Source organism: Cryphonectria parasitica (genome assembly GCF_011745365.1).
Source record: "Cryphonectria parasitica EP155 unplaced genomic scaffold M406scaffold_3, whole genome shotgun sequence".
NCBI lineage: Eukaryota > Fungi > Ascomycota > Sordariomycetes > Diaporthales > Cryphonectriaceae > Cryphonectria > Cryphonectria parasitica.
Window position 1 is genome coordinate 156,357 of NW_024468911.1, and position 12,597 is coordinate 168,953.

Consider the following 12,597-nt stretch of genomic DNA (forward strand, 5'->3'; position numbering starts at 1 on the left):
CTGGGATCCGCATGATAGCCTTAGATGGATCAGTGTCTCAGCCTTCCACAAAAACATCAGGACGACTGTGCTCTTTGCTGAAACTCACCTCAGGGGCGGCATTCGAGGTATCGTTGAGTTGCAAGCCCTGAAGAATATTGGAATAGCTCTCAAGTGGCCTTTCAATCTATATATAGTGCTTCTTCGACCTGATCATGGGAATTAGGATGATCTCGTGAATCTAATCATCAGCTTCAAAACCTCATAATTAGAAACAGACTGCTGATATTCTTCGAGTACAGGCAGTCTGATAGCACTGGGTCACAGTCGATGACCGCATCGATAAATTTTGAGAAGCTTTGTGACCAAGCCTTCACAAGAAGGTCGGGTGGAAACCTGTCGATTTGTGGAACTCCAGAGGATAATTATCACCACTCCAAATATCGAACAATGACACTTAAGGAAGCATTAAAGACTGCATTCTCTGAATAATCCCTCCTCTTTGGGGGAAGGGGGGGGGGGGGGCGATATCCTGCGCGTATCTGCGGATTGCCTGTTAAGGTGGCTGTCACAGCAAGATCTCTGTCTAGAAAAGAGATCTTTCTTCTTTCGAAATACAACATCGGCTAGGTCTAATTCGCAGGCCAAGTGAGCGCTCCAAACCTCCTCTATGCCGATGAATGCTTATAAAAGCCATGAAATACTCTCGTAGATACTTACCAATTCCAACGACCCGAGCGCATTAACAATGAGCTGGAGACTTGGGAAGCGTGCATCCAGCCCTAACGACGAGAGCGATCGAACGAATAATCCGTGACAACAGTTTAGCATCGACAGATTGGCCTTCAGAGTCAAGAGGAAGTTCAATCCGACGCACATCAACTTGTGCTTTGGAAAAATGAGTATGCTTCCTACCACCGGATTTCCGAGATCGGTATTACTTGATACACTGTATGACAAGAGCATTCTCAGCTTCCACAAGCCCACATCGCTGAATCCTACAAGCAGCATAGATGATCTACTCGGGCTTCCTCTCGCTATATACATGAATCTAGGCGGCTGAAGAATGTAGCCACCTGGGAACCGCCCACGCTAGAATACAGCCACAGCCCTTTTTTAACTGATCTCGACCTGTACTGCACTGACAGCCCACCTATTCCCATCTCCACTAGACGAATGACCTTTTTCTGCTCTATTTAGCTAAAAACCCAGCTGAAAGGCGGGATATCAGTGCATCGATTTCGGCGCGGATACGAGTATAAAAGTAATCGGATATTGGATGCAAATGTCATACTTTGGTGATTAGGGTGAACCAATCAGCAAATAGGAGTTTTTTTTTTTAAAAAAAAAAGCAGATATATTATAATTCGACTGAGAGAAAAACTGTGGGCTTCGGTAAGAGTACTAAACTGTAGTCTTTTCAGCGCCTTAGGTGTGTGCTCGTGACCAAGAACTGTCCCCTTCATCTCCGAGACCATGAGGCACGACCTGTGGCACACTGCCTGGCACCTGGCTACCATGTGTTGTGGCTGCTGCAGATTCTTGATGAACCTCTACTGTCCTCCAAATTCTACTGTTATCCGGCACCTCGACCATGCCCGTCGTGGCATACGGTTTGAGCTCAAACTGGTCCTCCTCCAAGTCCACGCGCGACCCAAGTGTGGTCATTCCCGTAGAGCCCCCCGGTCCCATGTACTTGGCTAGTGAGCTCGCGAGAGTGCCTCCTTTCCGAGATTTCTTCCCTTTGCCGGTGGACTCGGTGCCGCCGGATCCACCGATTGTTCGAATGCCTTTGTTTGCCCCGATATCCTCGCTGTCTCCTGCACGAGTCGGCCCGCGCAGATAAACATACAAGCGTGGGAGGACAGGTGAGCAGCCGACCGTGATGACGACGGCGATCTCTGAGATGACCAGCAGCGCGAGCTTGGTGCCTATCCATGTAAAGTCGGCGTTTTCAAGGACGAGTACGCGCACGTAGATGCCGCCAATGCCGATTCCGATTGCTCTGTAGCATAGTCAAGTTAGTCAGAAGCAAAGTGGATATGATGGGGGACCAAGTTTCACTTACAGAGAGCCGACGGCAAATACAGCGAATGCACTCAACTTGCGTTTGACGGGCATATTTAAGTGCCAAATCGCCCATGCAGGCAACAGAAGAGCCTCGGTATCCGATATCAAGTTCAAGATTCCTGCTGCGAGGTTGGATGAATTGCCATTTATGCATGTTCCAGGCAGTTCGCTGTTCCAGATCTTTTCGCGCGGCCAGCACTCAAAAACGTAGCTCAAAAACAACCCAACATAGAAGATGACGTTCAGCACAATCGAAATTACCATAACCAACCACACTCGATTATGGCTCCTGCTCGCGAAGATGCGCTTGATCTGGAACAGCACCGACAGCTTAGCAGCCGCTGTAGTTGGGCCGTAGAGACAGTAGAGTATATTGACGTAGTATAGCATGTGCGGGAGCTCCACAAGAGGTACATCCCACATGTGTCGTGCGAGACCGTAATTCTCAATGTAGACCAATAAGGACGTGTAGGTCATCAGGCCAGCCCAGGCGAAATAGCTCAAGAAGTCTTCGATATGGTGCTCGCGCATGATATAGATCTTGGTCAGCAGACGTGCACATATTGATGCCGTCGTGATGAAGTACACCAGCACAGCTGTTACGATGACTGCTGGCATCAACGTGGTCGGGTCGGTGAAGTTGGATGTTTGGCCCTCGGGCGGCGGGAGGGCCGACTCGTTTGCTGACAACAAAGACATTTGAGCTGCGATCTTGGTGGTGAATGCGTTTTCCAGGTGCTCTGGCTGCCGACGAGTACGTGGAACCAACTTCTTCAATGATTCTTTACTGAGCTAGCACGAAATCGTGGCCAGAGCCGGTGGATCTACCCAAATATCTATTATACTGTCTTGCCGCCACCATACACTTTCCTCCCACACGCTCAACTCAATTTGGTCTGGCTCATTCATTGTCCATAAGCTTGGCGTGCCACATTTTACAGGGGCTGATATCACGCAACTTGGATACTATTTCTGATTTGAGGGCCAGATTTGAGACTTAATGTCGAGACTAATGCAACGTAAAGAGGCTGTTGTTTGCTGGGTTACAATAATCCTCCAATGCTACCCAGAGAGGTGCTGCGCCTTAGCCCCCAACGCTTCATATGCTAGTCCGGCTGACCATCTTTCGGGATTCTGATGTATGTACCAAGGTAGCCTACATGTACTTGCTGACAGGTCTTTTTGTTGCTTTTGACCCATTCGAGCGCGGGACTCGTTGGCTTCCCATTGTTCTCACTGCAACCAACTGTAACCGCCTGTAACCCCCCAACATTTGAGTCATCAAGTTCGTGATTCTTGTGCGACAATTGATGTGCCTCTGACTAGAGCAGTTCGAATGAGGTTAAGTACCCTAGTTCCCTCCAAAGGACGAGTCCCCTTTTCGTGCTGGATAGCTGTCTGGTAGCCTGCGACACGCACATTCTATTCATTCGTCTGTTGCTATCGTACAGTGCAGTACCAGACCCGCCGCAGCAAGTCTACTAGAAGGTTTGTCAGACAGACCGGGTCTTCCCACGCCCTCCCATAAGATGGATCAGACAGATCTCGACGCCGTGACCTGGCCAGCCCAGCTCACGAAAGGTTTACATCGGGACATGTATCCGCTTCTAGAGCCGTCAAACCCCGAGCTCTCGGCCACAGGCAAGACAGTACTTATCACCGGAGTTTCGGGCGGGGTTGGGAAGGCTATTGCCGAGGCTTGGGCCACAGCCGGAGCCGCCGCTATTGTCATCACAGGCCGCAAGACCGATGTGTTGGAGCAGGTCGCCGCCAAGCTGCGAGAGATCCCAGCCGCCGAGAAAACGAAGATAGTCGCCCACGCTGCCGACCTCCGGTCCGAGAATGAAGTTCAAGAACTCTGGACCAAGGCTCGTGCTGAGGTTGGGGTGATTGACGTGCTGATCAACGACGCGGGACGAATGAACTGGGGGGCCATCGGCAGCATAGAGCCGTCAGAGTGGTGGCTGGATCATGTACGCTCTCATTACCTTGCCGGTCATTGAGATTGTCGTATAAGCTGACCACTTTTTGTCTTCATTCTTGGGTGCCTCTGTAGGAAGTCAACGTCAAGGGTACCTATCTCATGATCCATCACTTCATTCAACAGGAAAGCTCAGCCAGCGGCACAATCATCACGCTTAACACCGGTGCAGCGGGAACCTCACTGCCCAGCATGAGCAGCTATATCTCTAGCAAGCTGGCATCTACGCGTATCATGGAGATCCTGCATGCAGAGCAGCCGGCTGTGCGCAGCTTCACGCTCCTCCCGGGCCTACTCAAGACAGCTATGACGGCCGAGGCTTTCATCCCATTCGCACGCGACGATCCAATGCTGTCCGGTGGCATGACGCTGTTCCTCAGCACCCCGCGTGCCGATTGGTTGAGAGGAGGTGTTGTCAGTGTGAATTGTATGTGTAGTCTGACCTGACCAGCATCAGATATGACTTTTTTCTCTATAATTATGTTCAGCCACACTGACCATCACTCTACAACAACGTACAGGGGATATTGAGGAACTGGAAGCCCATAAAGATGAGATCTTGCGGGAAGGGAGGACTAAGCTCGCATACTTGAACGCGAAGCTGCAGAAGGGGGGCCACCCATGGGGCCATGAGTGATAGTGGATGGTGTGAATTGCTCTCATGGTATTGGTGGTATATCATGGGGGGGGGGGGGAAGTATCAGTCGTGGCTGCATCGGTCTGATAGAAGATATCGTATTTTTTTTCATTTTTTTTTTTCAAGAGATTTGCCCTCCTATGATGCTATTGCCGACTCGCGACAATTATTTCGACAGTTTTCGTGTTACAAGACACAACACCAAACTTCCCCAATTTTCACAGGACAACACTTCAGCGGCAAATGATACAATAAGGGTTAGAGAGTCTAGAAAATGTCAGTTTTCTCACCCAACTTAGTGCAAGGCAGATCTAGACTATGGCGGCGCTTTATCCATGCCTGGAACACTCGTCATCTCTTACGTGACAGCCATGAGAAGCTAGTTCAACTCGGGTGTAACGAAATGAGGCCGATTTCACTTAGAAATCAAGGTCGGTAGCACCGAACGCCAGAGTAAGCGCTTACTGTTCTTGTCTCAAGGATGGTCACGATTCCTTCTGCTCTTCTCTATTGATTGATAGCTTCATTTAAGACCAGTTCAGCTTTGATTAGATACCTGTTAGCCCTTTGCAATGCGGCACTGATCGAGTCGTAGGATCCAGCAAGCTGTGAATAGCGGGCAACCGACTGTAGGAAGGACGTCTGAATCAGTTGTCTCAAGAAATATATAATGAAGTAGATCAAAATCTTTCTACTGTTGCATTCGAATGTTTAATGCGCATCAGCTAGGCTTCCACTGTCATCATTCACTTCTGGCCCCATTCCTTCTCTTCATCTCTGCATCCTTAGCCGCATCACTGCCCAAGATGTACTTGCCGTCCACTGCCACCCTCCTCTCGGTGGCCCTCCTACTAGCTCTCCCCACCTCCGCTGCTCCCTCGGCGAAGCGTGTCCGCCAGCTTTTCGAGGTCCTGACAACAGGCAACTTTACGGACTTCTTCGATCTCTTCTCTCCTAACTCGACGTGGAACACGATCGGGTTCGGAGTACGCGACTATGATGAGATGGTTGAGGTTTTCAGTGAAATCAACTGCTTGCTGTCGAACCCGCCATTGATCATCGAGACCGACCTTGTACTGAGCCAAGGGAGCGCCGGTCCATATACAAGTGTCCAAGCTCATGTGCCCAACGGGTACATAGGGACAAACGGTACGCTAGCTGTTCACCCTGGTTTTCTCGTTTGCTCTCCGTTGCAGTCATAACAGGGCTGGATGCTGACTTGAGTTTCCTTCAAAGGCGTGCAGTACAACCAAACCTACTCATGGATTATGAAGTGGGACGGGGAGACGATTCTGTCCAACACAGAGTACATCAATGATATACTAGCAGAGGACCTGATTGGAGATAATTCTGGGAACTGTTAGGTTGCTCAGAACGCTGCTAGCCTTTTGTTGGCGTCAGACCTAAACTTTGGAGTCTCTTCGGAAGGTCTCAGACACATGGCGCAGCCGCAGAAGGCGAAGGGAAAAGGGTGGCATTGGGTTTTCCTTGGCAGAAATTCATTCGTAGTCTTATTTCCAACGTAAGACTTCTCGCAACAGGAAGGTGAAGATTGGAAACTGGTCCGAGGATGCAGTCATAGGCAGTTTGGCTCCGAAAGTACAAAGTTGTACGTTGACTGGTACTCGTACCGCTATCTGGGCGGTGTGACTGCCTACTACCACCCTACGCTTACTATCCTGCCGCCAGCGGCGGCATGTGAAGCATCCCGTCCACACATCCAATAACATATTTGCATACCTGTATCTCGGGCATACTGTTTCCAGGAATAAGACTGGACCAACAGTGGTTTCACATGCATTAGCCCTTGCCAAGCGAGTTATCATCTTGGCCTTACGCTGGGTTCGGATTCATCAACTGCGCAGCGGCCCAGACTGCGTGTTGGTCAACCCTTCTTGTATTTTACCCTCGATTTGTCTGAGACAAGATCGTGCAGGTAGTCACTGAAAGCCAAGTGGCTGGCCCGTGAATGGTACAGCTACGTTTCTTGATGGGGGCGATAACCCAGGTGCCGTCAGCGGGCGCTGACACCGTTGGTTGCAATCAGTTGCTGACACCATCACGGCACCGTCCCAGAACCGTCACACGAGAGCCCTTTTGCTCTTGATTAAAGAAGAGCAGATCCTTGAGCAGGCAGTTTATATTCGGTAGGTTCGTCCTGCCGAACCAGCCCAACTATGTAGTGGACGTTAGCAGTAGCGCGGCCTCCTCCCCCTCCTGTGCCTCAGCCGTCTTATTGTGAAGCACCGCCCGTCCACCATACACACGCCGAAACCATGGCAGCAAGAATCAAGGATTCGACCGTTTTCCGGATGATCTCGTCTTCGGATGCGAATACGCAGTACTGGTGGATGACGACGGGGCGTGACATAGCCAACATGTTGCGCGCTGCTGATTACCCACAGGCCACACAACATGCCTTTCTATCATACTATCGTGATGCCATATGCCCCCTCCTCGGCGATGCCCCGGACGTCAGTGATCCAAGTCAGGCCTTGAGCTGGACGTGGGATGGGTCGACACACGAGTACAGCTTTGAGTTTAAGAAAGGGGACGACAAACCTGAGGTCCGCTTCGTGCTCGACGCCTGCCGCTTGCGCCCGGTAGATGCATCCAATCCGCTTAGTCCGCTGCCAACGGACATGCTCATTGAGACGTTTGCATCTCGTACCCCTGGATTCGACAGCACGTGGTACCGCGCACTCAAACGGCACTTCGACTACTCACACCTGCCAGCAGACGAACAACATCGACTGTGCGCCGAGGCTGGACACATGTCTCCATTCCTCGTTGGCTTCGACATCGGCCGCGAGGTCCCAGCGCCTTGGACGCTCCCCGTTGTAGGCAAGGCCTACTTCCTCCCATGTTTTGCGGCAGCTGCTGAGAAGACCACGCGTTTTGCCACTATCTGTGCCGCCATTCGCTCCATACCAGACATCGACGCGAGACCCAACATCCTTTCATCTCTTTGTGCTATCGAGGCCTACCTAAAAACCAAGCCACTTGACTGGATGAACGGTGCACGCTTCCTCGCCACCGACTTTCTGTCACCAGATGAGGCGCGCCTGAAGATCTATTTGCGCTGCCCCAGCACAAACTTTGAAGATATCTGGGACTATTTCACTCTCGGTGGGCGGATTCCTGGGCTAGAAGAAGACAAGGAGAAGTACCGCGACTTTATAGATTTGCTAGGCGGTGTCGCCTCCCGCACTTCCGGAGACAACAGCAAAGATGAAGGCATCGAAACGGACAGCCGTCGCAAACTTACGACTCTTTACTTCTCGATAGACAATCGGACTGCCATTCCCTCGCCAAAGATTGCCTTCTGTGCACGCAACTTTGCGGTAAATGACACGGTGGTGGCGCAGGGCTTGGACACCTGGTTCACCAAGTACGGGTGGAGTTGTGATGAGCGTTCGTCAGTCGAAGACCTGGTAACAAAGGCCTTCACACACCGCTCATTGGACAAAAAGTCTGGAATCTTCACCTTCATTGGCTTGGCTCGCAAGAACCCCACAAAGCCTGACCTGAGTATTCAGACGTATTTGTGCCCGGAGCTGTATCACAGCCCGAGGGGTGTTGTTGAGCTTGCGAGGTTTGAAGACCTTGGGACAACACGACCTGTCCACTCCAAGGTCCCTTCTGAAACAGCTCTCAAGGTGTTCTAGTAAAATGAGAAAACAGACTTATTGTTCCGGAAGCTTCATGCGCAGAGGGTCAGATATCCAGATAGTCCAATTCACGACATTTGTTATTCCTTATTGACAAAACAAATATCAGGGACTTAAATTGGTCAATTCTACCAAGAGTGTTTCTATTAAAGCTGATAAAAGAAAGCAAGTTTCAACTGACTGATATATAAGTTTGGGGGCCATGCGACACGTAATTTCGAGCATGGGCGAATTAGGACACGACTATGGTCCCAGAAGTTGATGAAGAATCAGCATACCAAACAATGTCCTTCATCCTGTATACTACCAAAGTTACAAAAACTCTGATATTAATTGAGCGTAGGAATCCTTCGCGCGCGCGCGAGAGAGGTGGGCTTGTATTGTCCCTCTTCGTTTACAACGGAACGGAACCGGTTGCCTAATGGATCAGCATTACGCTCTGGTTATTTCCGAATGCAACGGAAAGCAACAGTGGATCCAGACAAACGCCTGAGTAGACGGTCCCAGGTAGGCTAATACATTATGTGCGAGGGCCAGCGTGGCCCCCACCAGCCAGCCAACAGCCAGACCCATTGATAGCCTCAGTTGGCTGCCCTCGTGGCTTTTTCTCTTCCTTTCTCTTTTCTTTTCAGCGCACAGCAATATAGTTCTTTTTCTCCTCGCATACATTAAGATTAGGGGCGAAGATAACCCCATAGCTACAAATAAAGGTCGAGCATTACGCACTACCACAGAAAGTAATTGTGGTCTGATTTTTCCTCTTGCAATTCTTTTTGGCCTGCTGCAAATCAGTCCCCTTGCAAGCGGGCCTTCACATTCGCAACGATGGCACATCTCAGCACTGGCGGTCGTCAACCTGTCTGGTCATGTCATATCATCATCATAGGAGGTGGCTTGGCTGGTGTGGGCTCTGCACTAGCACTGAAGCAGGCGGGACACCGAGTCACGTTACTGGAACGCGCGCCGGAGATCAGACAGGTATAGCGATATATATTCCCATTAGCACCTGAAAAAGGCACCATCCAACACTAACCATGACTTACCAAGGTCGGCGCTGGGATACAGCTGTCTCCCAATGCCACCCGCATTCTGGAAGAATGGGGAGTTCTCGAGGATGTTCTTGCCCATGCTTACCAGCCAGAAACAGGCGGCCTACGTGCCTGGCGCGACGGGGCTGTTCTGTCCCCGGCGTTACCACCAGCCTCGAAGATCAAAGAAATCTACAGGTACCCTTACGTTGTAGTGCACCGTGCCGATCTCCTGGAGGCCCTGATCACCGCGGCCTCGAAGCACGACATCGCTCTTCGGCTTAGCTGCGAAGTCACGAAGCTCGAGCTCTCCCAAAAGCCCGCAGTGTATCTCGCCAATGGGGACCGTATCGAAGGAGACGTCATCCTCGGTGCAGACGGCGAGCGTTCGTTCTGCCGGGATGTTCTTCTCGGGCGACCTGACCCTCCCCAGCCTACTGGTGATGTTGTCTTCCGCATCGCCGTATCACGCTCCGACATCCTTGGTGATAAGAACCATCCGTCACGGGAGATCATGCAGCCCGGGAGTATAAACGTGTGGATGGGCCCCGACGCGCATGCTGTGTCCTACGTTCTCAACAACAGCGACATCCTGAATGTGGTGTTGATACGCAAGGACGAGACTCAGCGGCCAGAGGACGTCATGTACGGTCCGCGCCCTGCGAGCCTTGAGGAGTTGCGTCGTGCCTATGACGGCTGGGACCCGGCTCTCCAAGCGCTTATAGGTGTGCCAGGAGAAACTGACTGTGCGAAATGGAACTTGCTACGGATCGACGATGTCAAGAACTGGAGACACGAGGGCGGCTCCTTTGCTCTGATCGGTGACGCTGCACACGCTATGCCGCCTTTCTTGGCGCAGGGCGCTGCCCAGGCATTTGAGGACGCTGCCGTTCTGGGGGCCATCTTTGCACGAGTGTCAGATAAGATGCAAATACCGCACGCGCTTGAGGTGTTTGAAGAGCTGAGGAAGCCAAGAGCGAATGAAGTCAAAAGCCACACGCTGGCCAGGAAGGAAATGTATGGGCTTCATGATGGGCCAGAGCAAGAGGAGCGGGATGGGAAGCTTGCCTTGGGCTCTGTAAAAGGGTGTCCAGACGAATTGGCGGATCCGGACTTTCAGAAGTGGCTCTGGGGGTATGATGCAGCAGCCGATGGGGCACGGGCTTGGGAAGAACATCTAGTACAACGCTGTCCAAGGTAAGAGGTATCGTGGAACCTCCATGAGAATAGAACCATTTGTTACCAGGAACTCTGAATAGCTTCATATATTCTTCTTCTCTTTCCTTCTCTATTTCCTCCTTTCCTCCTCTCTGCTCTCTTCTCTTCCCTCTCCTCTTCCCTATCCTCTTCCCTCTCCTCTTCCCTCTCCTCTTCCCTCCTCTCTTCTCTCCTCTCTCATATTTTCCCTTCTCTTTTCTCCTCTCTTTTTTTTCCCGAAGGGGGCCCATGCTTCGCAGGCCCGTCTCTCGCTTCACTTCGCTCAGCCCCTTCCCCTACCCAACCCGCTAGAAAAGATAATTTATCCAGCTCTCTTCTCTACTTAATTTCTAAATAAATAAAAAAAAGCTCATTGTATTGAGACATTTTGACTTATAAACTGTGTATTTTTATTGGAATCATCTTCCCCCAGTACAATTCTTCTGTGGAAGTTTCTTGTATAAGTCAGCCCACAAAGATTAAGTGCTAGGGAATCAACGTACAACTCAATTGTAGAAGCGAGGGTAATAGTTACATTTACAGGTTGACTCAATAAAATAATTTCTATATTAACTAGACTAAAATCACTAATTTCGAATAATGATAGTGTAAATGGCTGCAGATCATACCAATCCTTATTTTGTGCCTATTTCAAATTAATTGTGTCAAATATGCGCCTGCGCTGTCTGCGGCCTGTTCTGCCATTAAACAAATCTCAGCTCGCGGAGGTCTCGGTCAGGATTCTGTGTCCAAGCCTCGCCATGCATAATACCGTGCACATACGCGCAGGCTACAAGTTGGAAGTTATCTCCGACCGGTCGCATCACTATCGGCAGCCCGAGGCCGGAACAGAGCGCTAGCTCGTTCCCAGCCTTGATGGGCCACGGCGCGATGCCAACACGACCTAGCTTGGTTGTGAAAACGGTCATGTACTGTATCCTGACAATAGCATCGAAGATCAGCCGGCGGACACCGCTTCGTGAGATGCGTCGTATAGCAGCGTACTCCTCCGACTCCAGTAGGCTGCTCATCGCTGGATCACTCAAGGCTTTGAGAGCATAATTATGCCCAAATATCCAACCGCTGTCCTCTTTTCCAAGATCGTCGTCCTCTTCAGAGTCACTGAAAAGTACACCAAAAAAGTCTCGGGCACGACGTTCTCCGATATCTGAGTCCTGCAGTCCGAGCTCCGCCGACTCGTGTCCTCCTCTTTGGCTCAGTAATGAGTAGTACAAAGCCAGCACGGAATGCTTGCCCGCTGTAGCTGGGGATCCGTCCAGGGCGGTAGTTACAAAGTCGCACAGGACCCGGACATTCCAAAGAAACAGTATGGCGGTGCTGTGCTGGGGTTGTTGCCTGAGCTTCTGCGCCCAACTGGAATGATGGATCGGAGGGTTCCTGGTCCAGCTCGCATATTCCATCGGCTCACCAAGTAATTCTCCGAAGTGCATGTACGAAAAGGAGGACCGCCGGGATATTTCATCAACTTTATGCCCCATGAGGGCTAGCATCGACTTATTCTCCAAGAAGCGGAAGATAGGCTCCGAGTTTGCAGTTGCGACACAGGGGCCAGCAGATGGCCCAATGCTGTGCTTCGTGCCAGACCAATCCGGAACCCAAGACGCTCTGTCTGGCAGGAAGCCTATGCCGTCAACCTGTTGTATGAGCTGTAAGCTCTTGGTCGCCTCTGTCAAAGTAACCATCGCCTCCCGGTATATCGTGGCTGTGGACTTTCCATAGTCTGGCGGCGGTAAAATTATACCAGATTTACTCAGCAGGCCACCTAGGCCAAGGATCTTGTCGCGCGGGTTTGTGGCATTAGAAAACCGTACTTCCGAGAGGAAAGAATACAAGGCATAATTTTGAGGCCCCTGCCGACCCTGGCTTGATCGTAGCAAAGCCTTTCCGAGGAGATGGACGGCGAAGAGCTTCCAGAGCGCGCTTGCTGCGGGCTCGACGCTGTGCTGTCCCCGTTTCTGCAACGACGACAGGATCTTCCTAGCCTCGAGCATAGCATCCAGCGATGTTTCACGG

The 12,597-nt window shown here is 51.1% G+C and overlaps 5 protein-coding genes across 5 annotated transcripts; 4 read left to right on the forward strand and 1 right to left on the reverse strand.

Moving 5' to 3' along the window:
• Positions 1–1,812: 1,812 nt before the first annotated feature.
• Positions 1,813–2,798, reverse strand: M406DRAFT_274060 (uncharacterized protein; the record flags this gene model as incomplete). Its single annotated transcript, XM_040918207.1, has 2 exons — positions 2,048–2,798; positions 1,813–1,984 (listed from the first exon to the last, which is right to left on the reverse strand). Coding segments are annotated over exons 1-2 (873 nt in total), but the record flags the coding sequence as incomplete, so codon positions are not given.
• A 663-nt stretch (positions 2,799–3,461) lies between these two features.
• On the forward strand, positions 3,462–4,841 carry M406DRAFT_355320 (NAD(P)-binding protein). The gene is made up of 3 exons (XM_040923137.1): positions 3,462–4,022; positions 4,106–4,457; positions 4,552–4,841. Exons 1-3 carry the CDS (start codon positions 3,579–3,581, stop codon positions 4,665–4,667), a joined length of 912 nt encoding a protein of 303 aa, XP_040777624.1. The 5' UTR covers positions 3,462–3,578; the 3' UTR covers positions 4,668–4,841.
• Positions 4,842–5,473: 632 nt separating this feature from the next.
• On the forward strand, positions 5,474–6,031 carry M406DRAFT_327792 (uncharacterized protein; the record flags this gene model as incomplete). Its single annotated transcript, XM_040920256.1, has 2 exons — positions 5,474–5,816; positions 5,892–6,031. 2 exons carry the CDS (start codon positions 5,474–5,476, stop codon positions 6,029–6,031), a joined length of 483 nt encoding a protein of 160 aa, XP_040777625.1.
• A 1,014-nt stretch (positions 6,032–7,045) lies between these two features.
• Positions 7,046–8,462, forward strand: M406DRAFT_274065 (aromatic prenyltransferase; the record flags this gene model as incomplete). Its single annotated transcript, XM_040918208.1, has 1 exon — positions 7,046–8,462. The coding sequence occupies one exon, from the start codon at positions 7,046–7,048 to the stop codon at positions 8,333–8,335; it is 1,290 nt and encodes a 429-aa protein (XP_040777626.1). The 3' UTR covers positions 8,336–8,462.
• Positions 8,463–9,232: 770 nt separating this feature from the next.
• Positions 9,233–10,537, forward strand: M406DRAFT_15900 (uncharacterized protein; the record flags this gene model as incomplete). Its single annotated transcript, XM_040915401.1, has 2 exons — positions 9,233–9,316; positions 9,386–10,537. Coding segments are annotated over 2 exons (1,236 nt in total), but the record flags the coding sequence as incomplete, so codon positions are not given.
• Positions 10,538–12,597: the final 2,060 nt, after the last annotated feature.

What these genes read in the sequence shown, in the direction of transcription:
- M406DRAFT_355320 (XM_040923137.1), top strand. Translation starts at nt 3,579, where the DNA reads ATGGATCAGACAGATCTCGACGCCGTGACCTGGCCAGCCCAGCTCACG. An exon ending in CAGAGTGGTGGCTGGATCAT is followed by an intron (nt 4,023 to 4,105) that starts GTACGCTCTCAT and finishes GTGCCTCTGTAG; the next exon opens with GAAGTCAACGTCAAGGGTAC. An exon ending in AGGTGTTGTCAGTGTGAATT is followed by an intron (nt 4,458 to 4,551) that starts GTATGTGTAGTC and finishes AACAACGTACAG; the next exon opens with GGGATATTGAGGAACTGGAA.